The sequence below is a fragment of the Heliconius melpomene genome, chromosome 2 (genome assembly GCF_056956725.1).
Source record: "Heliconius melpomene rosina isolate 202511_hmr_F chromosome 2, ASM5695672v1, whole genome shotgun sequence".
NCBI classification, from domain to species: domain Eukaryota; kingdom Metazoa; phylum Arthropoda; class Insecta; order Lepidoptera; family Nymphalidae; genus Heliconius; species Heliconius melpomene.
The window spans coordinates 9,099,093-9,121,162 of NC_140390.1; the positions used below are offsets into that span (position 1 = coordinate 9,099,093).

Below are 22,070 nucleotides of genomic sequence, written 5' to 3' on the forward strand. Positions count from 1 at the left end.
AGAAACGTCTCCTCGCTGTGCGTTCTCTATCGCATTTTTCATGGTGAGTGTTCTGAAGAACTGTTCGACCTGTTACCTGCCGCCGAATTTTCCAACCGCACAGTACGTCACAAACTTAAATACCATCCACACCACCTGGATACGTGGCACTCCACTACTGTGCGGTTTCGTAGAAATTTCCTTCCACGCGCCACCGAACTGTGGAATGGCCTACCCGCGGCAGTGTTTCCAGGTCGGTACGATATGGGTACCTTCAAAAAGCGCGTCTATCTCCACCTTAAAGGCCGGCAACGCACCTGTAGCTCCTCCGGTGCTGCACGGGGTCGTGGGCGGCGGTGATCATCATCAGGTGACCCGAACGCTCGTTTGCCTTGTCCTTCTTCCATAAAAAAAAAAAAAAAAAAAAAAAAAAAAAAAAAAAAAAAAAAAACAAAATGTATGGATATTTTCTTTGAGTTTTATGGCATATCACGTATATAGTAGGGAAGGCAGAGGAACCTAGTGCTAAAATACTCCGTTGTCAACTTTCGCCTAACTAACGAGGCACTGCTTGTTGAATGGCGGAATTCACCACAATTTTCTTACCAGAGCAAAGAAATTATAATGTTAAATGTTTCATTCCCTCCAAGTGGGAATCAAACCCACAACAAAGCGACGTCTTTCTCTAATCCGCTTAAGACCACGGATCATACTTAATACAAATATGATCCATGACAAAATCGAACTCACAACCACCGCATACATTTAGATATTCTCCATCAAAATTATATCAACAAATAGCTACCTATGTTTGTAATAGTAAGGCAACAATTTAATACTCTACGTCAATCCTGTTTCGAAGAATCATCAACAATCAAGATTAAGAAGCTAAGTGTCGAGCCCCCCCTACCGTTCCGCTTCCTCGCACACCCTACGGAGTGACTATCTACAGAACCCTATCTCCCTGCTGTATCTGTAAGTTTGTATGTGTATAGATAATTACGAAACTATTTCTATACTGTGTGTGTGTAATTGTATGGAGAAGGGAGAAGATTAATTTAGGCTTGTAAGTTTTAAAATTAAATGTGAGATATTTTGTTTTTTGTTGATTTTCTTTGCGCAATCTTTACAATATGCAAATTCTAAAATTATCCGGATAGTAAAGAATGAAGTGTTTTAACACTACGTGCCTATTATCCAATCTAAAAATAAAATATAAAACATATTATTTAAACATATAAACTACCACAAAATAGACTTTCCGGGACGATATTAGGCCGTTCCTTAGTATTTCACTCGCAAGTTCCCTTTATAGCAGGTTTAATTATATGCCATAAAAAGTGTTTAGTATGAAAGCGGTGTAAACGAGCTGAGAGGTCGTGGCTGGAGGGCCCTCGTGGAGACGTCAACCTAGACTCGTAGCAATGCATAAAATATTGGTGTGTATGGCCTCTTGTGTTCGCGTTTTGCCTTTTGCCTCTTTAGATTTTTTAGTTTTTGTAGGAATTTTTGAGTAAGTTGAAGGTTTTTACGGGTTACGGATGTTGCGAAATGTGGATCGAGGTTTCAGAAAAAAGTCGGTCAAGTGCGAGTCGGATTCGGCTACCAATTTCAGGATTGTAGGTCAACAAGAAACAAAATTTATAAAAGGTTAAGTTTCAGGCGTATGCATTCATTTTAATATTAAAGAAGTTGTTCTTACAAAGTTTTCTTTATTAATAACAAGATCCATAAGTGTAATATTGTTAGAAACTATTGGAAATATTAAATAAAGTGGGAAAGGTAATGAATTTAAACAAGGCTTCAAATAATTATTAAACAACCAAAGGAAATTATCTAGCAGTCTAATATTAATATCTGGTTCTAGAGAATCCATCGGGCAGAGTGAAGTTAGCGATCCTTTTCTTTCGGTCGCTGTTGACAGCCCATAAAAGTGCCAGCCAGCAATTAGAGCCGTTCTTATATAACCTCTATGGTCATTATTTGATTATTTCTAACAATATATATATTTTTCGTATTTGTTATAATATTTCAAATGGCCCCTCAAATCGAGGCCACTCTAACAAGGCCCCAAATCCAAATATGTGCACCACAATATTAAACAAAAATATGTTATGAATAACATGATGACCTAATAACATTTTATATAAACTCGTATATTATCAGTATAAAATAGTATTTCAGGCGACATGTCCCCATTTTAATATGTAAAAGGTAATCTACATACGGTAATCGGCTGTTATCCAGCCCGCTGTACTCGGAGCCTATCTATGTATGTGGAAATAGGCATTTGCATAACGTATAAAACTTACAAAATTAAACTTAGGCTGCCTATTATATGCTTTGTTTTTGGACGCTAGTTTTTTTGGGTTCCGCATTTCAAAAGATAAAACGGAACCCCTATAAGGTTACGATTATTGTCCGTCTATTCGTTTGGTTCCCGTGGTATCAAGCTGAAAATGAAAAGTGTGTAGTAAAAATTTATAGGTATTTCATAGAAAAAATAAAAGAAACTTATATTTGCAGATCATTTCATACAAAATAAATGTTCGCAAACTTAAGTTGGTCAACGTTTATAAATTGTACTTCCCGTTGATATACAGTCCTGAAATTTCCTTTACTATTTATGTCACATGGCTTTTTTTGAACGGTAATCAATTTACCACCAGTTTCCTAAAATTCACACTCACTTATCAGCGAGAATGATACCTATGAAATAGAGAGAGTTACAACACTCTGACAACCGAGTGGTGATCGAACCAATAACCATGGCGTTCCCAGTCACTGCGCTACGATTGCTTTCAAGGCTTTTCATGTTTTACATGTATGCAAAGGGAATATTTTATAAAGACATTCAAAAATTAATAAAACTTCGATCTCAAATCGCGACTCCGAACTCCTACGTGATCGGTTTGCCCGATGGAGATTAAATAATCTGCGTTAAGAATATTAATTTACATTTGTCAGTCATCTGTTTTTTGTAATGGCTTTAATTTTTGTAGTGTTGCGAATAACGACAAAGATAAAAATATTTGAAAATTGCAATAAGGAGAACAATAAAAATACAATGACAAGTTCAGACATGTCCAGCGAAGCAAAACATCTCAAGATGGTAATCAAAGTGCCCTCAGTCTAAGACCTTGCAGTTCACTGACCTGAGGGAATATTCTTAGGGATGGGGGATGCAGTGAGTGCTCTCTTCATATAAATTATCTTTAGCTTTTCATTTTATTTATTCATGTGTTTCTGTAAGTGGTGTTGAGTGGTTTGAATGTAGTTATTTAAAATTATTTAATTAGTTAGTGAAGAAATTCCAACGCGGCGTTGAGTTCCGCCCCTCAACACGCTCGCCTTTGGCGGAAAATGGGGAACGGAGTGTCTTAACACTAGACACCAGGTTACTTATGTCTACTCTGCAATATAACTTTAATACTACTATTATTAAACTGAAGTTTGTTTAGTTGCACGCGCTAATCTCAGGAACGACTGGTTCGAAATGGTAATAAACTTTTTCTATAGGATAGTGAATCTTACGAGTGACAATGAAAAATGTCGCATAAACGAAAAACTTGCACAATTCTTTTTGTTAGAACAAGCGAGCAAATCCCTAAGTATTGTTAGTGTATTATGGAAGTAATATTGTTATAAGTATTTTTTTAGCATCACGCTGTATCCCGCACACAGCAGGATAGGCAAAAGAAACCTAATGTTAACACAATCTTTTCCCCATTTTCCCATGAATTCTGGAAGTAATACGTGTTCAATCGAAACCAGAGCGAAGAAATGAATATAATAAATATTTCATGTTTGTTTCATGAGTAAGAATCGAACTAACAACCAGTCGCGTTAACAGTCACACTTAGTACTCCTACGCCACTAGGTACTAGTCCCATTTCATAAGTTCCAAATCAAAAATTTATATGATACATTCATATCAATTTTTAATTTTAAGTTAATACATTTTTTTTTTACAAAAAAAAAAGATCGTTTCGAGTAGCGTACAGCGAGACACGAGCTCTTCCATAACACCTCTCGAATAATAAAGGCACTCGGCAATTAGGCTATTCATGTTTTTGTATTTTTTTTACATGTTGGTCTTAGTACGGTGAAAAATTATTTAATTTTAAATTTTTCCGTTTTTATTTACATTTTATGCTTATGTCATTTTACTAGTGGACCCGAACGCGGCTACGACCGCTTAAACTATACGAATATTTATTAAATATATTTATGAAATTATTTTCAGTTTTTAATAGAGAGATGCGTTAAGCAAGCTCATTTTGAGTGACGTTTTCTAACAACAAACTTTGCAAATCGCAACGCTTAGCAACGGTCCCATAGCCACGGTCGTTATTAACATGGCGGAATAAATTGCATGTCAAATTAATAGGTATTTTAATATATTGGTATATATCGAAATTATTAGAAATATGAGAAAAACAAGTATCCTATGTTTATCCCGAGACCCTCAAGTATCTCTATATGAGTATTTTATCACAATTAAATTAGCGATTTAGCCCTGATTGCGTAAAAGACAGACAGACAGACAGACAGAGTTACTTTCGAATTTATAATATAGGTATGGATATTACACGGAATATACGAAAGCCAGGAGTGGTAGCGTTTTACAGAAAGCATGATGATTGTGGGTTCGATTAATACTCGAAGAAATCATTATTTACATTTCCAGCTAGCTTAGTAATAATAGTAATTAAAAACCCTACGTCCATCAATCCACCTATCTAGACCAGATAAATTGACACCCTCATCAGTCAATGATGAAATGCTAAAGATACATCGATCTGATCTCAGCGTGCTCTGTGCAGCATCCGATACCAACATGTGTTTTGTACAGATGATTCGTAATTAAGATATATGCAATTTGTATGATAATGAATGGGTGAGTAATGAAAATTTTACATAAATACTAGCTTTTATACGCTGCTTCGCCCCCGTAGTTGTAGTATTAATTAGCGCAGAAAGATATTATAATAGGACATTCTAAGAGATAACTCTGACCATGGACACGTCGTACAAATGAATGATGAAAGCATGGCAAAAAAGATTTATGATGGAAAAGTGGAAGTTTGTGAGTTCGATTCCCACTCCAGGAAATGAAATGTTTAATATTTTCATTTCTTTGCTCTGGCGATGAAGCAAAAAGAAGCGTTAAGTTCCGATACTTCCGTTACACGCAAGCCTCCAGAATTCCGCGGAAAATGGGAAACGGAAATTTCTTAATGAGGATGCAGTGTCCTAACACTAGATTCCCACACAAAAGAAACACTATGATTTAACATGTAATCATATACGAAAAACATAATATTATTAATAATACGATAATAATAATAAAATAACAAAGCTATACTCACAAAGGCTTATGACATAAGGAATGCTCGAGATAGCGAGTTCGAGGAAACGAGGTCGTGAATACCCGTGATGGCAGCCATTGTGCACATATCTCGTGGAAGGGGATTGTTCTTGCATTTTGATATAAATTTAATATGTATTTAATTATTTTGTTATTTTGATAAATTTGTTGTTTTTAGAATCTACATATGAAAGCTAGTGTTGAGACACTTCGTTTCTCATATAACTAGTGACTACTTTTCAAGAAATTGTAGTAGTAAAAGTGGCTTGGTTCTGCCTACGCTGCTATATGCGACATACAGTGTTAAGCTAAAAAATTCCAAACATAACTTTACTTTGAAATATGCTAGAAAAATATTTTTTTATAAAAAAGTAGGTTAGTCCTGTGTTTGCATAATTAGTCCATAATTCATAAGGAGGTATGCTAAAACATGGTATAGAAAAATTTAGGAGGGTACTATTTTGTAACAGGTGGTTCTTTCCTTCCTTTATTATTTAGATGTTTTTTAATTACAAAAAAGTCGATACGATTCCTAATTCCATACGCGGATTATTATTATTTTCATTTTTTTACCTTAAAAAGGTAAAGCGCGGTGTTGAGTTCCGCCAGTTAACACGCATTGTCCTCAGGCACGGTTCTGTTAACATGTGAAACTAAATGCAGAATGCACGGTGACAGTTAAAATGTGAAACTAAATGCAGAATAATAATATATTAAAAAAATTGTAATTTGGAAGAACTAATACCATTTATTTGTAAGAAAAGAACATTACAAGCAAGAAATATGAGGCTACTTAAAGTAATTGATCTATCAAAAAACAACTTGCCGAATCGAAATGAGATGGAAAAAGCTGAGTCGCCACCCCGCCGGGGTTCGTTTTAGGGGTAACAATGTAATTTACTAAAGTATTTGTAAAAGTATACTTTTGTTTTATATGATAACTACATACATAGTTGTGGCAATTTTGTTTTCTGTAGACTTTTTTAAACTTTTTATAGCTACACGCTGTATCCCGCTCGTAGCAGGCAGAGGGAACCTGGGAACCTATTATTAACACTGTTCCCTTTCGGCGGAAAGTGAGGAACGGAAGTGTTCTGAAGCCGAATTCTAGATGCATTGCGTCTTCAGTGGCGGAACTCGTATCAACCGTACGGCGAGGAAAAGGAAATATTAAATTTTTCTTTTCTTCGAGTGGAAGTTCTCCAGTCGCTTGGTGTGAAAAGAATCAAAGTACAATCTGGCTTAAACTCAACACTTGCTATATTCAGCTTAGTAATAAGTAAAAATAAGTTTATTTTAAATTTGATCCAAGGATAAGGAGGGCAAGGAACTTCAATGAAAAGATTTATCGTAATGGTCGCCTTGACGCCTACACAAGGAGAGAAATATTTGCTTTAAGCATTTTTTTAAAATATATTTTTTAATACTAATGATTTAGACTCTTGCAATTTAGCTTCGTTAAATTTTGCCGTTACGGATCCATCTAAGGATTTTTTTCTTATATATTTTTATTCAAATCTCTGCTTTGGTGAGATTTTTGAAATTTTGTTCGCAATTTTTTTTCTAATTATCTGCCTAAATATGGAGTCTGTAACGACTTATATAGCAGGGTTTATTTATTATATGTAAAAATCTAGTTCGGTTTTAGTTATTATGTAAGATTTGATTTTATCAAAAAGTATGGCATTATAAATTTTAAAAAGTTCTAATATGTGAAGTATCTGTCATAGTAACTTATCTCAATATATGCCATCATTAAATCTAAGTTTTCCTTTTCCTTTCGTAATCGTATGAAGATGATTGATTGATTGATGGTTTTGGCTTTTCGCTCTAAATCTGCATATAGCAGGGATGGCAGAGGAAACTTAGTGTTAAGACACTCCGTGCATTGGGATGCACCGCCTAATTTTTGAGACATTGCGTATTTAGTGGCGGAATTCAACGCCACGCATCTTGTTACCAGAACGAGGAAATGAAAATAATTTATTTCCACGAACGGGAATGGGTTTTAAAGTAAAAATTAAATGAGAAAGTCTACATTGGGGAGAATAAGTATACCTACAGCTATCACATAAGTATACATAAACAATATGTAAATACACTTTGTTTAGAATTATACATACGCGCTTATTGTTTATACTTAAAACTTATTCTATAAAAACTGTAAGTATAATATATTTTACATTACACTCATCTCCAAAATTAAATAAAAAAAAAATTAAGAACCCAAATATCCTTCGCTTAGAAATTCCCACAATTTTTCCGTCATTTTTTTAATTAAAACTAAACTAAACAGTTTTGAACCCAAACCCACCAGTGTTATAGTCGATTTTTCAACTTTCTAAAGCCCGTAGCTGGTCAAAAAAGCGTATCGTTACTCGTTAGTCATAGTTGCATGTCTGGCAGGATGTTATTGTTCCGAATGCACTATTGACTGGTATGTACCGACTACGAATGTAAATAGGTACTGTATTATACAAAATTCTTTGCATTTTTAACATGGCATCGCGTGTTCAAATCCCGGTGGTTATATTTGTACTGTCTGGTCGGAATAATGTGAGGGCTGTGGTACCGTTTCGTGTGAGCTAATGGCGGAAAAAGTACGGAGAGATTGTACACTGTATAGACCTTTACGTTTACAGTCACACTTTATGCCCCTGCGCCACGACTGGCCTCATATATCTATAATTTATTACTAAGGTGTAATAAGGTTTACGATATAATTGTTTTATAATTTTAAAAAGTCAAATAAGAAGAATTACATTATTTTGTTTATTTAAACATAATAATATAAAATAAACATCATACTATAAATACACCACAGTAATTTACCCAGCAGACTTTCAGCATATCTTCATAAAAAATACCTTACGGCCTCGCAAACAAATAACTAGACGCAACGAGAACTTTTAATCTTGGAAAAACCAGGACAATAACCATACAACTTAACTAGGCCGTGAGGATTAAAAGGGGGAAAAAGAGGGGAAAAAAGAGTAGTTCCACTTTAAGATATTAGAAATGACTGTAGAATTGCTCCACTTGCGTCTCATTCATTCATGAGCGTGATGCGAATGACCTGCGTAACAATGGGTTTGGAGTATGTACTCAGTTGATTGTCCATTAGATACTGTTTTAATATACTAGCTTGTTGCATGGCTTTGTCTGCGCAGGGACTGTTGATATAAAGGCAGTCGGGATGCAGGTGTATAAGCGTGTGACTGTTAACGTGATAGTGTGGATTCGATTCCCAATTAAATATTTAATATTTTCCTTTCTTGAGTCTTTTACCAGAAAGGAAAATACGCAAAGCGTCAAGAAAAAGAGAAAAAATACAGACGAATTATAACCTTTTCTTACAGAAGTCGGTTAATAAATGGGAACGGAGTGTCCTAATACTATGTTCCCAGGTTGCCTCTTCTTATCATGCTGTGCATACTGCACAGCGTACAGCGTGAAGATAAATGGAATATTAAATACAAAATTATTTTTGTGATAAATACCTAGTCCAATTACCGAAGAAGGCTAATAACATATTTTAATGTAACCCATCTGCGGTCAGTTAGTAATTCTGTTAACAGTTAGTTATTACGGGCTCTAAGAATGAGCTATGTATATGTCATACTTTATTAATTAATTATTACCATTTTACCATATGAACGAAGCCACAGCTAAAAGCTAGTCTGAGAATACATCGCAAACAGTGAAACTATGTCTTATAAAACTTTTTGATATAAATCATCTTTTCAAACAATGCGAATTTGACAAATAATATATATTTTTTAAACAATTCTAGATATGACGGTCTATTCACGTAGTCAGTAGTGTACGGGTGTACGGAGAATGACCTGACTCCGATTACTAACAATGAATGGGGAAAGCTTCTCTTCATTTTGCAGCTTTTTTCTGAACCATTTTATGCTTGAAAAGACAATGGACGTTTTATTTACTATATTGTTGTGAAAATATATTGTTACTTGTGTTTTATGTATTCTGGTATAAAAATAATCATTTTATACATGTAAAGAAACTACCTCGAAATTACGAGTTAGTATTGGTGATGAAAAATAAAAAAATATGACTTTTTCCTCAAGTGGGAATCGAACCCATAACCGTTAACAGTCTCATGCTTGTGCCCTTGCATCATGACAACCTCATAAGGTAATTATACTATGCTATAATATGTTAATTTCTATTGCTATAAAAATGCCCTTTCAAGTTTTTTAACGATTTTCCTTTTTTAACCGACTTCTGTAAAAGGTTCTCAATTGTATGGTCCAATTGAGAACCTCTTTTTATATGTCTTAAATTCCACGCAAACAAAGTTGTGAGCGACGACTAGTCAGTAAATAAGACGAATTGAATGTATCATATTTTATTTTAGTAAGCATTTAGTAGAAATCTGCATCGCTTTAGAACAATGGTCGAGAAACAATGCACCGTCAGAAAATATGCAATGTTTAAAGATAAAATACATTTAGAAGATTATGAAACAGTACTCCCGTCTCAGAATTCGGTATCAATAAAATGAGAAATCATTAAAAAAAATTAATAGACTTCCATAATTTTTGTTAAGAAACTACTTGAATTAAAAAGGGAAATTTATTATTACGAGAAGAGAGAGATCTTTCACGAAATGCCTTACAGGAACGGGAAAAGAGGTGATTGATTTTAAGTCTTAAAGTCCATGTAAAATACGTCACAATACTGATGTATCACTACGCACTTGAAGAGCACTAAGAAAAAAGATTATTCGAAAATTCTACAGCCTACACAAACAAATTTGCGGACGACGACTAGTATAGTATATAATATTAATAATTAATAATATTCCCACAATATTTCGAATGAAACCAAATACACACCATTCAGGAAGTGGATTTAACAAATGTCCTAATAAATTATTAGCGTTTGGCAACGGACTGTTTAAATTAACTATTTGCTTTAACCACTATGTATATGGAAATGCTGAAATTTTATATACACAACGTGTGAGTCATATATTTACTATCCAAAACAAAAAAAAACTTTTTTAATTTGAACCAATAGTTCACGAGATTACCGCGTTTAATCAAACAAATTCTTCAGTTTTATAATATTAGGTATAGAAAGGTAAGAAAGAAAGCAACCAATGTCAGTACTACATACTAGTAAAGTATTATTGATCACAACATATGGGGCCATGGTTATATTTAGATATTTTTTTCTCTTATTAGTACAATCATTAAGTACTTGGCTATTTCGCACACGTGCGCGGCGACGCCAAGCCGAGTGTGAAATTTTAATCGTTATGGGAGTGCAGTGTATTGAATATAAATAGTATGGTGTTAATAATAATTTGGACTCACTTGGCCTTGTGGAAAGATTATTTTAATCTGTATTATTTTTTTTAATTGTAAAATTTACTTTACAAAGGTTAGCAGGTTAGGCAGAGGGAACCTAGTTTTAAGATACTCCGTCCCCAGTTTTTCACCCTATTTTGCGAGATATTGCTTTAAATAAAAATAAATAACTGTTCCGCCTGAAAATTAAATCTACGAAGGTGTTATTTTCAGTCAGATGCTGCGCCACAACAGTCTCGCGAGTCTCTCTTTCTTTCTCATAAATTTACTTCATTTTGTTTAGAATATAATTTATTATTTATATATATAAAATCGAAAGGTCACTCACTCATCACGAAATCTCAGAAACTACATGTGCTAGGAATCTCAAATTTTGCATAGGAGCTACTTATAGGACGTAGGTGCTCGCTAAGACGGGAATTTGTAATATTCGACTTCTAAGGGGTTGTTTTTGGGGTTGAAAGTTTGTATGAAACTTCGTTACTAATGACATTTGTCTTTGTCATTCGTTACTAAATGCTAGGAGTCTCAAATTTTGCATAGACGTCACTAGGACGTAGCCATGGAGACAGAAATTAATTATAACATAGTTCACGCGGGTGAAACCGCGAGCGGGCCGCTAGTAATCTATATATATAAAATCGAAAGGACACCCACTCATCACGAAATCTCAGAAACTACATATGCTAGGAATCTGAATTTTTGCATAGGAGTTACTTATAGGACGTAGGTGCTCGCTAAGACGGAAATTTGCAATATTCGACTTCTAAGGGGTTGCTTTTGGGGTCGAAATGTGTCGAATGAGTTTGTATGAAACTTCGTTACTACAAATGCTAGGAGTCTCAAATTTTGCATAGACGTCACTAGGACGTAGTCATGGAGACAGAAATTAATAATAACATAGTTCACGCGGGTGAAACCGCGAGCGGGCCGCTAGTTCTGTATATTTTTAACTCTAAGCCAATTTTAATAGCAATATACTAATAATGATGAAACTTTTTTAATTAGATGAATTTTAAATCATAAGTAAGCACTTTCCTTTTAAGTAATAGTAGGTAATTTAATTAATTTATATAGCTAGCTAACAATTGCAAAGTATTCAATGTGTAAAATTTTAAATTACATTCGCAAGGGGCCTGCCCCTGTCGTGTACCATTACCCCGACAACGCAATGACTACCCATAGAATAAGCATTTAGAAGTTGCTATACAGATTTATGTATCTATTTAAAGATTTTTTGAAGAATCTGTTTATGTAAAGAAAATATAAGTAGGTACTTGAAAAAAATATTAAAGAAATGGCTTTACGCTCGGTCCCGCAAAGCAGGATTGGATGAGGTAACCTAGTGCTAAGTCCTAGTCCTCTATTAAAATTAGGATATTTTTGTATTTCAATTGCCTCGCTGATCATTGAATCGAAATGAATTATTTAATATATTCATATACTGTACCCTTTATAAATCACAATGTTTAGCTTCATGTTGTATTCATGCTGTAACATGGTAAGCAGGGTGGTGGAATAGTGTTAAGACACTCCACTCTCCGATTTCCACCGAATTCTGGAAGCATTGCGTATTGAGTGGCGGCCATTAACGATGGAAGAAATAATATGTTAAATATTACATTTCTTCGAACAGAAATCGAACCCACAACCCACATTTACAGTCAAACGCTTGTGCCCATGCGCCACGACTGGCCTCACTCAACATATACATGTGAAATATTAAAAAAATATATCCAGTGCGCCAATAACCAGTGGTATTATAAAATGCATGTTTCGCACGTGCAGTACAGTGCAGTGCAGTGCAGTGCAGTACAGTACACACTAACAGTGCATCGTCGGCCGACGGCGTGTAAAATTTTAATCGTTATTGGCGTACGCGTGGGTCAGTCTGACTGCTGTGTTATTATATATACATATGTATGTACTACGTACAAACATACGGACTTATGGGTATAATATTGTATGGAGCATTGACTTTGTACTTTTTGCATTTTTATTAAGGTAGTAGCGATTTGCCCCGGGGTTACGTTGATATATTATATATAATTTTATTTTGGATATAGAATGTGGGAGAGAGGTCATCGTAGCGCAGTACGGCGTCGGTCTGTAAACACGACGGTTGTGGTTTCCATTTGCACTCGAAGGGATCAATTATTTTTATTTTATCGCTTTGGTACTTAGACAAAACTCGAAATATTTCGATGTCTGAAAGTGAGAACCGACAATCTCAGGTCAGTCAATCGGTCAGTTTTTGACTCTAGACTCGACTCTAAAATAAACGGAAAGTATAGGACGGAAGGTCGTAACACTATGTTCTCTTTGCCTGCTAAAATTAAATTAAAACCTACAATAATCGTTTAATTTTTCTCTCTTGTGGCGATCATAGCCGTGTAGAGTTGGATGACATCATCTTTTGATTTCATTGTTCAATTTGAGTAATAAACGTTATTGTGTCTATTATAATAGACATACTAGCAACATATATACCATATACTATTTTGACCTTGAGGCCATGATGCGTGAGAAATCGAGGATATCCATTCCGCTTAATGGATATCCATGAATGTAGACTCTATTTCCACAAACTATTTTTTAAATTTTATCCCCCTGGTACACAGAGCGTCTTGAGTGGAAGATGGAGAACTAAGTGTCTTAACTCTAGGTTCCCTCTGCTTATCCGGTTAAAGCGTAAGGCTGTTTTTTTAATTTGTTTCAACGATCAATCAATCAATCAATCAAAAACACTTTATTGCACAAAGAAGATACAATTAAATTTCTAATTTAGATACAGTGCATAGGCGGCCTTATCACTGTAAGTGATTTCTTACAGGCAACCTTTTTTTTTTTAACAAAAACTAATAGTATGATACAATTGGTGGCGGTTAACTTTGCATAAAGATATTTTGTAATTTATTATATCAAACATATAAACATACGCTATAAATACATACATACATAAATACATACATACATTCATAAATACATACATATATACATAAATACAGACATAGATACCATATATACATTCATATAGAGATACGATACTTACATATATATATGCACAAAACAGATACATAGATTATAACGATAGGTAGTACTCCTTTAGACGGCGCTTAAAGATACCAACTGATGTCGACTGCCTGATGCACCGGGGTAACTCGTTCCATAATTTCGCCGTTTTTACGGTAAATGATTCACTGTAGCACTTGGTGCGACATAGTGGAACCTCCAATACGTTGTCATATCTTGAACGGAGATTGAAAGACTGAGAGCGGGAGCCCAGGAAAGTGAATCTTTGTTTGAGGTATGAAGGAGTTAAAGGAAGATACAAGATAGAGTATAAAAGGATAAGTGCATGATAATTGCGTCGATGCTTGATGGTCAACCATTTAAGTTGAACTCGATGTTGAGTAATATGGTCATACTTCCGCAATCCAAAAATGAACCTAATTATTACATTTTGAAGACGTTCGAGCTTGTTTAGTAATTGCTGTGACAAATCTAGGTAACAGGAATCTGCGTAATCCAGAATGGGAAAGAGAATGGATTGAGCTAAAGATATTTTGGTTTTAAGCGGCAATAAATTTTTCCATCTCTTTACCCTCCCGATAGCAGCAAAAGCTTTTCGACTTAACTCTGCTACTTGAGGAACCCATGTCAAAGAACTATCCATCCTGATACCCAGATTCCTCACGCAAGTACCAAACTCCATCTTGCAATCATCAAGCATTACGGAAGGAAGGAGGGAGTAGTCAATTTTGGAGAGTTGCTTTGTGTTACCGAGGATGCACAGCTGAGACTTGGTAGGATTTATCGACAGACCAAATGATTTGCTCCAGGTACTAATAATGCTTAAGTTAAAATTGACATGCCGTATAGCATCAGCAATATCATCAACTGCCGTGGTCGTATAAATCTGCAAGTCATCAGCGTAAAGATGAAAGGACAATGTCAGCAGTGGAGTTAAGAAGTTTATAAATATAGAAAAAAGTAACGGAGAAAGTACACCACCCTGAGGTACCCCAGCACTGAGTCGATTGTATGAGGACTGTTTGTCATTAGCACGAATACATTGTTCACGATCGACGAGGGAAGAATAAAACCATTCAATAGCGTTTTGCGATATATTAATAGATTTAAGTAAAGCTAAAAGTATGTCGATATCAATTGTGTTAAAAGCATTAGAGAAATCTAATAAGACTAATATAGTAATATTTTGCTTGTCTATTCCATTTCTTATATCATCGCAGACTTTGTTAAGTGCTGTAACAGTGCTGTGTCCCGGCCGGTAACCAGATTGGAAAGATGATAATATATTGTTTTTCACTAGGTACAGCGAGAGTTGGTGATGTACAATTCTCTCGAGAACTTTGGATAGAAAAGGAAGAATAGAAATAGGCCTATAGTGTGTGAAAGATGTAGGATTGGTAATTTTAGGTATAGGGATAACATAAGCAAATCTCCAAGAGCTAGGGAAGGAATTGGTAGTAAGGGAACAGTTAAAATATGACAAAGTACAGGAAGCACAACATTCAATGTCATAAGAATCATTTTACGGCTCACCCCATCAGCGCCAATTGCGTCCGACTTTATGGCAAGAATATGCCGTCTAACATCCGTGACAGTAACTGAAGAGAAATTGAAAGGAGTAAAAGACGGGAAAGGTAGTGAGGAAAGTGACAAGAGAGTACTGGATTTAATTCTCTGGCTTAAGAGGTTCACAGCAGTAAAATGCTTATTAAGTTGATCAAGATCCATTCTGTCGTTTATGAGTGTACTTTTACGTTGTCGCCCAATACCCATAGAATCGAGAAACTTCCATACTTTAGCAGGACTATTATTAGTGACTGACTCGTGTATGTGTTTTCGTTGGGCATCCCTACAGACTTTGCAACATCGATTCCGTAGTTTTTTGTATTTGGAGCGGTTAGCATCCGTAGGACTTATTTTAAATTTGGTTTTTGCTCTATTCCTTTTCGACATAAGAATTTTAATATCGTCCGTAAGCCAAGGAGCTGGTAAATGTTTTAGCTTGACAGGTCGTAAAGGAGCATGTACATCGAAAAGGTCAATTAGCAATGAGTTAAATATACTAACTTTATCGTCAGTTGTCGGTGCGTTTAGAACAGTATCCCAAGGTAGCCGGTTCAGATCCTGCAAAAAACTATCGTTGTTGAAGTTCTTGAAAGTTCTACGCATCACAACTGTGGGTTTTTGTTTTGGCGGGCGAATTTTATATGAGAGGTATATAAGATCGTGGTACGAAAAAGCTTCTGCTCCCAGTTGTCCATGCGTTAGAACTCTATCAGTATAGACGATACTATTATTAAATCCAGTAAAGAAGGAGGGCAGTGTGGAAAAAAGTGAGTAGGATTGGAAGGAAGTATATCTAAATTGACACTTTTTAGGGTATTTGACAACTGCTTTGTACGCCAATCATTTTTTAGCAGACAGGTGTTGAAATCGCCCATTATTATAACGTGATCCGCATCTGGTACGTGATTTTCCAGTAATTCTTCAAATGTCTCGAAGTAATTAATTTGAGATGAGGGGCTATAAAATACTCCGAGTAGCAGTTTGAAGGTACCGAAAAGTACTTGGATAAATAAATGTTCAGATGTTCTTGAGTACGGTGATGGCGACTTGTCCAGTATACTAAAAGGAATATGACTGCGCATATAAATAGCAACACCTCCACCACCCTTTTCAGTTCTGTCGTTGCGTATTAAGTGAAACCCTGGCAATGCAAACGATGTCGATGGTAAACATGGTTTTAAAAACGTTTCCGAGACCAGGATCGCATGGATATTCGTTGCTTCAAATGAACTGAGTAAATCGGGATAGTGGGCAGGTATGCTCTGTGCATTTATATGTACGACATTAAAATTTTTCCCAAGGTTTTCAAAAGTTGTATTTAACACTGAATTAAGTGGCAAGGAATGGATACTCTGGAAACTATCATCTGAACTACATTGAGAAAAAACGTCGTCATGTGAGTCATCACATTCAGAATTATGTCCAATATACATGGCAGCAGTATATATAATAGCAAATAATAATAAAAATTATCAAACAAATTACTAATATATAAATAAAGTTATTGTAATTTAAGTAATGTTCAAATAATAATATATATAAATAAAAAGATATGTTAAAATAAATGTATATATAATAGATGTGATGTAGGAACGATGTGGTGTAGGATTCTAAAATGCATAGAAAATAGAGTTATCTTCACCAAGTCTACTTTGCAAAATGCTGATAATGAGAAAAGGTAAATGAATTAACACTTAATATCCTCACAATTTTGTATTAATGTTCTGCCCTCTATGCGAGATACAGCGTGAACCTAAAAAAATATCTATAATCTTAATAAAAAATTCGTCAAACATAATGAAAACAGAAGGCTCTATCTAAAATAACGTTTTAATGAAATTGCACCTGTAAGCTATGATTTCCTTTACGTTTTCTTTTCACCCCCTATCCCTACTAAGAGGTAAGGGCGACACCCCTCCGTACACCGAGGGTGTTTTATACTTTATGGCACCCATAAAAACGTCGTAAGCCCACGATTCGTGTGCGGTTCTGATAAGAATTTATTTGGATTAGATATTGATGATGTTGATACTATATAATCTACATATTATTATGGAATGATGTAAAATATGTATTTTATGCATGGGCGTATCTAAATATATTTTCTGTGGAGGCCTGAACTATATTTTCGAACAGATATATTCACGTAAACTAGTGTTATTCTTTAGGGTCGGCACGGCACGGTCGGTCGGCGGCACGGTCGGTCGGCGGTTTAGCACAGTAGGTAAGGGAGAGAGAGCCTAGTGTTAGGGCACTTCGTTTCATTTCGTGTTGAGCGGCGAAACTCAACGCTGCACCTGTACCTAAACACGTATCTGTAGGTACGTCTATATCCTAATGTAATAGAATTTCTATATTTTTATACTGTACAGATTCTGTTTAATTGAGTTGTTCATATAAAATTATCTAAACAAAATTATATGAAAACATGGACGACTTAATTAAAAACTTACAAAATTAAATACTTAGTATTCATAGACGAGAGTATTTTATGCGAGTGAATGAGGAATGCGTTTAATTAACATAATATAAAAAGTGATTCTAGCTGAGTGTACCTACAGTGTGGATATTATTTAGATTCAAATGTACTAATATAATATGGGTAACATTTTTTTAATTATATGTTATAAAAATACAAGGTTTCGTTTTAACTATACGTTAAAAAACGGATCCCTTATCACGGCTTCATTGGATTCATGGACCTACATTATAATTTATATAATGGCAAGAAGTGAGAACTTAAATGATAAACTAATAAAGAAAAAAAACCAAAAACTGAAAATATTTCATTAAAAAAGCTTTACAATATATTTGTAGTTCAATTCAAACAAAATGAGTGTATACGTCCGCAAAGTTAAGTTCCTGGAAAGTAAATGATACTGGAATTGGTACGGAACCCTCGACATACAAGTCCGACTCGCAATTGACCACTCTTATTAAACCAAGCGGGCGAAGCCGCTGTCAAAAACAAGTTAAACATAAAAAATACACTCAGGGATATACACACACATACAGGGGTTTTAAGAAAAGTAACCGCACGTATTTTGTACATAGTTACATATGGCCTGCTTTACGAAGTTGGTTGTGAACAAGCTAATTATAATTTATGTTTTGCATGTTTTTGTGCACTCTCTTCAATGAGTTTTTTTTCAATGAGCTAAAGAACTGTCTTTCTAAAACATTTTAATATAAATATTTTATGTAGATACTCCTTTTATATATTTTTTAATTAATTAAAATAAGATGTTTTTTTGTTAGTCGTCAGTGGCTTCCACTGGTTTATTTATAGTTGATTAACATTGTAGCACGAAGTTTTAATGTTATGTATAAGAATCAGCGATGCCAGATTTTATCTCGGTAAGAAGCGGGATTTTAATCATTTTATCATTTTAGTCAATCATTTTAGACTAAAAGATCCCGCCTCTAAAATGATAAAATGATTAAAAATCCCGCTTCTTACCGAGATAAAAAGCGGGACAAATAAATAGAAATAATGAGGATTTAATTTAAATAAAGCTTAAATTGTGATAGATATCAATATAAAATATATTTTTTTGGAAAAACGTCACTTAAACGATATTGTTTTGGTTTAGGTACCATACGGGTAGGGGAGTTAAGTTTTCAGATAAATATTCATAATTTTAAAATTCTCAAATTCAATTCACAATTATTTAAAAATGTCCATCATTTTATCATATTTAATTTTCTAGGTAGATAACTTAAGAAATAGATATCTGTAGTCACTCTATCCTTTAAATTTCTTTTGAAATTAGTCTAATAAGAACTAGCATAGTTTGAGCCAATTCTAGCGCTGGTCCCTACGTATAAACGGACATGTCAAATGATAAATGAAAAGGTTTACAGGAGAATAAAGGTTCATCTAACTCATAAAAAGTCAAAGTTTAATTATAAGTTATAGTATATACTATATATAATTATAATTTCAAACCCTCTTTTTTGAAATATTCGCTTTTACTAATTTTGCTTCGGTCATCCTGCATAACAGGGTAGGCAGAGTAAATCTAGTGTAAAATCACTTCAGTCTCCATTTTACGCCTTATTGCGTACTGAGCTAATGAAAAAAAATTATTGCTCGGGAAAGAATCGAACCCACAAGTATTTTATAAAGTTGGATGCTGTCCTGTTGCCTCACTATGGTCTCTATCCAAACATACAATAAAAAAATATTCATATTATATTTTTTTAAGGAAAAAATATTCATATATTTTTTTATTGGAGAATATAAGAAAATTATCTACAATTATAAAAAAAATCCTGCACAATAGCTCCGTTTTAAATTGAGTAATTTCTGTTATGGGGATATGAATTAAGATTTTGATTACGCCATTATATTTGAAATAGGGTTTACAAATTTTTGGGGGCGCACTTCACGAAGGGTACTCTGGAGGTAATGGTAGACAGATAATAAATCACTTTGGACAGTTATATTTGTTTAAACTTTAAGTTGTATTTACGATGCAAATAAATACCTTAGCCAGACTTTGTGTAGAGCGACGCAGGTGCGAAATAATACATATTTGTTTAGGATCTAATTTGTCTCCTCGATGTTTTATTTTAAGTGTTATTAAAAATATAATTTATAAGGAAAGAGAAGTAATCTTATATCTAATAGCTTACCTTTGTATCAACATCGTGAAAAGGCACAGCAAACCAAGGTTTTCCAGTCAAACTTCGTCTAAAACCTGCTTCCCTTTCCACTGGACCCTCGGGGGTCCCCACATGAGCCCACAGCACGACCTCCACAACCTTCAACCTTGGATGAACGCGCTTGTAAATCTCTTCCAGACGTAGCCCAAAATCGTCACTAGTATCACTTATATTGGCAAAAGAGAAGTATATTCCACACACAGCACCCTCTCCATCTTCAACGCAGTCAGTCAACGCCTCCAAAGTTGGTATATTTTCAAATTTTCCATTCTGTGTCCCCGGTGCATCGCATTTCACAAGGACACGGCCGAAAAGTTTTTCGCGCCAATCCATTTTTGTTATTTTTTTAATATTTTTAAATCCCGAACACGTCTTACATTTTTTACATACAGCCCGTTTGTTTATTTTCTGTCTTCGCTGCGACTGATTTCGTTTATTTGTTTGGTTTAACACTACGCGCGACTAAAATATGTGTAAGTAATTAATAGGTTAAAGAAATTTTAACTGTCAATTACAAGGAAAATTTGGTTACTAATTGACTTGAAATGATAGTTAGTTGTTTCTCCTTCAAAAATTAAAACAGATATTTAATCTTCTATAAAAATAATAATAATTGAAATATTTTGTATATTACTCACACCAATTATACTAATTAATACAATAATAATTCAAGCAGATCACAATTATTCTAACTTATAGCTTTAAAATTCTACGCAAAATAAGTTTTATTTTTAAATGGAGCACACGCAGAGCAACGGCCGAACGCCCTCGTAAACAAAGACCGACTGGAGGTGGGAGGGAAAATGAGGGAACCCTTCGACATAGAGCAACGGAGTGAGACTAACTGCTAACATATTTTAAACAGTTTGACTTTGTCACGATGATTATTGTTATTTGGGGTATTATTGAATTGAAGTTAACCAATTATGTATTGATTAAAGAAACCTTTATGGTATAATTTTAGGTTTTTATGATCGTTTTAAATACTTTTTTTATTGGTAGAAAATATTGCTTATATTTGGTGTTATTCAGTTTATGATGTGCGAAATAATGAAACATAACGTTAACAGACTTTCTTAGCGTTTATTTTCCTATTATATTTCAATATGAATAATTTTCTAATAACAAAATAAAGTACTATTTGATATAATGAGTACACCACAATCGTAGTATAGTACCGAACAATAACTAAAATATTAAATATTAGGCAATGAGTATATTGTCGTCTAAAATCAAATACAAAATTAGGCATTACATCACAAAAATTAAGCATCATATTCTATGACAGTCTCTCATATCTCACGTAGAGTTTAGATTGCAAAAGGCTTGAATTAATTCACCGAGTCGAAACAATCCGTTGAGGGCAACGCAAGGGCAAAAAGCTTTAGGTATAGGTAGAGGTAGAGGTAGTCGGTATGTTTCCTATATCGTGCTGTACCCTGTAGTGCATGCCTCGGTGCGTGTTTACACCGATACATAATGTTGATGCGATTTTACACGTAGGTATTATTACCTGCGCTTTATTTTACGTGTTTTGTACTTTGTATATACAATGATTGTGTTAGTTCTTTTTGTTATATTTAATAATTTAATCATGTATGTGAAATGTAATTTAGAAACTTAAATCTTTCGTTTTTACACATTATATAAAGTATATTATAAAAACGATTGAACCGATTTTGATAAAACTTGTAGTGTTCTCTAAGTTCGCTATATGACTTTTAGTTTCCAAGACATTTAGCTTACTATTACGCTCTATGTATTGTCTACACATGCTTGGAAACCACAATATTACCTATTTAGGCTTCATGATTTTACTCATATTATTGTACTTAAACAATGTTGGTAAAAATCGATTTAGCAATTTGCTAATATCAGCGCTTTTCCAAAATGAAAATATTTTTGGCATAAATTTGAATTAATAGCTAAAAGACATCGATGTCTCCGTCCTCCACCTCCTGCCGTTCCGGACATGACGTGTTGGGTGGTGGTCCCCAACATCTTCGAAAACACAGTATCAAAAATACTGGAGGAAGGTCACGTAAAAAACATGAGGACCCCCCGGAGGGCATGTATGAAGAGGTTGTTGACAGTGGACGAGGCGCAAGAGGTAT

General features: G+C 34.5%; 1 protein-coding gene across 2 annotated transcripts in view; it reads right to left on the minus strand.

Moving 5' to 3' along the window:
* The window catches only part of LOC146540792 (nucleoredoxin-like), a 50,465-nt gene extending 29,714 nt beyond the window's left edge, over nt 1–20,751 (minus strand). The window contains exons 1-2 of one of the 2 annotated variants that reach the window (XM_085203354.1): nt 20,595–20,751; nt 19,927–20,418 (exon numbers count right to left, since the gene is read on the minus strand). In XM_085203354.1, coding sequence (XP_085059480.1) covers nt 19,927–20,289 — 363 coding nt within the window. In that variant the 5' untranslated portion in view covers nt 20,290–20,418; nt 20,595–20,751. Of the gene's footprint in view, nt 1–19,926 lie in introns of both variants that reach the window. The other variant, XM_085203348.1, reaches the window with a different exon arrangement.
* Between the last annotated feature and the right edge of the window lie 1,319 nt (nt 20,752–22,070).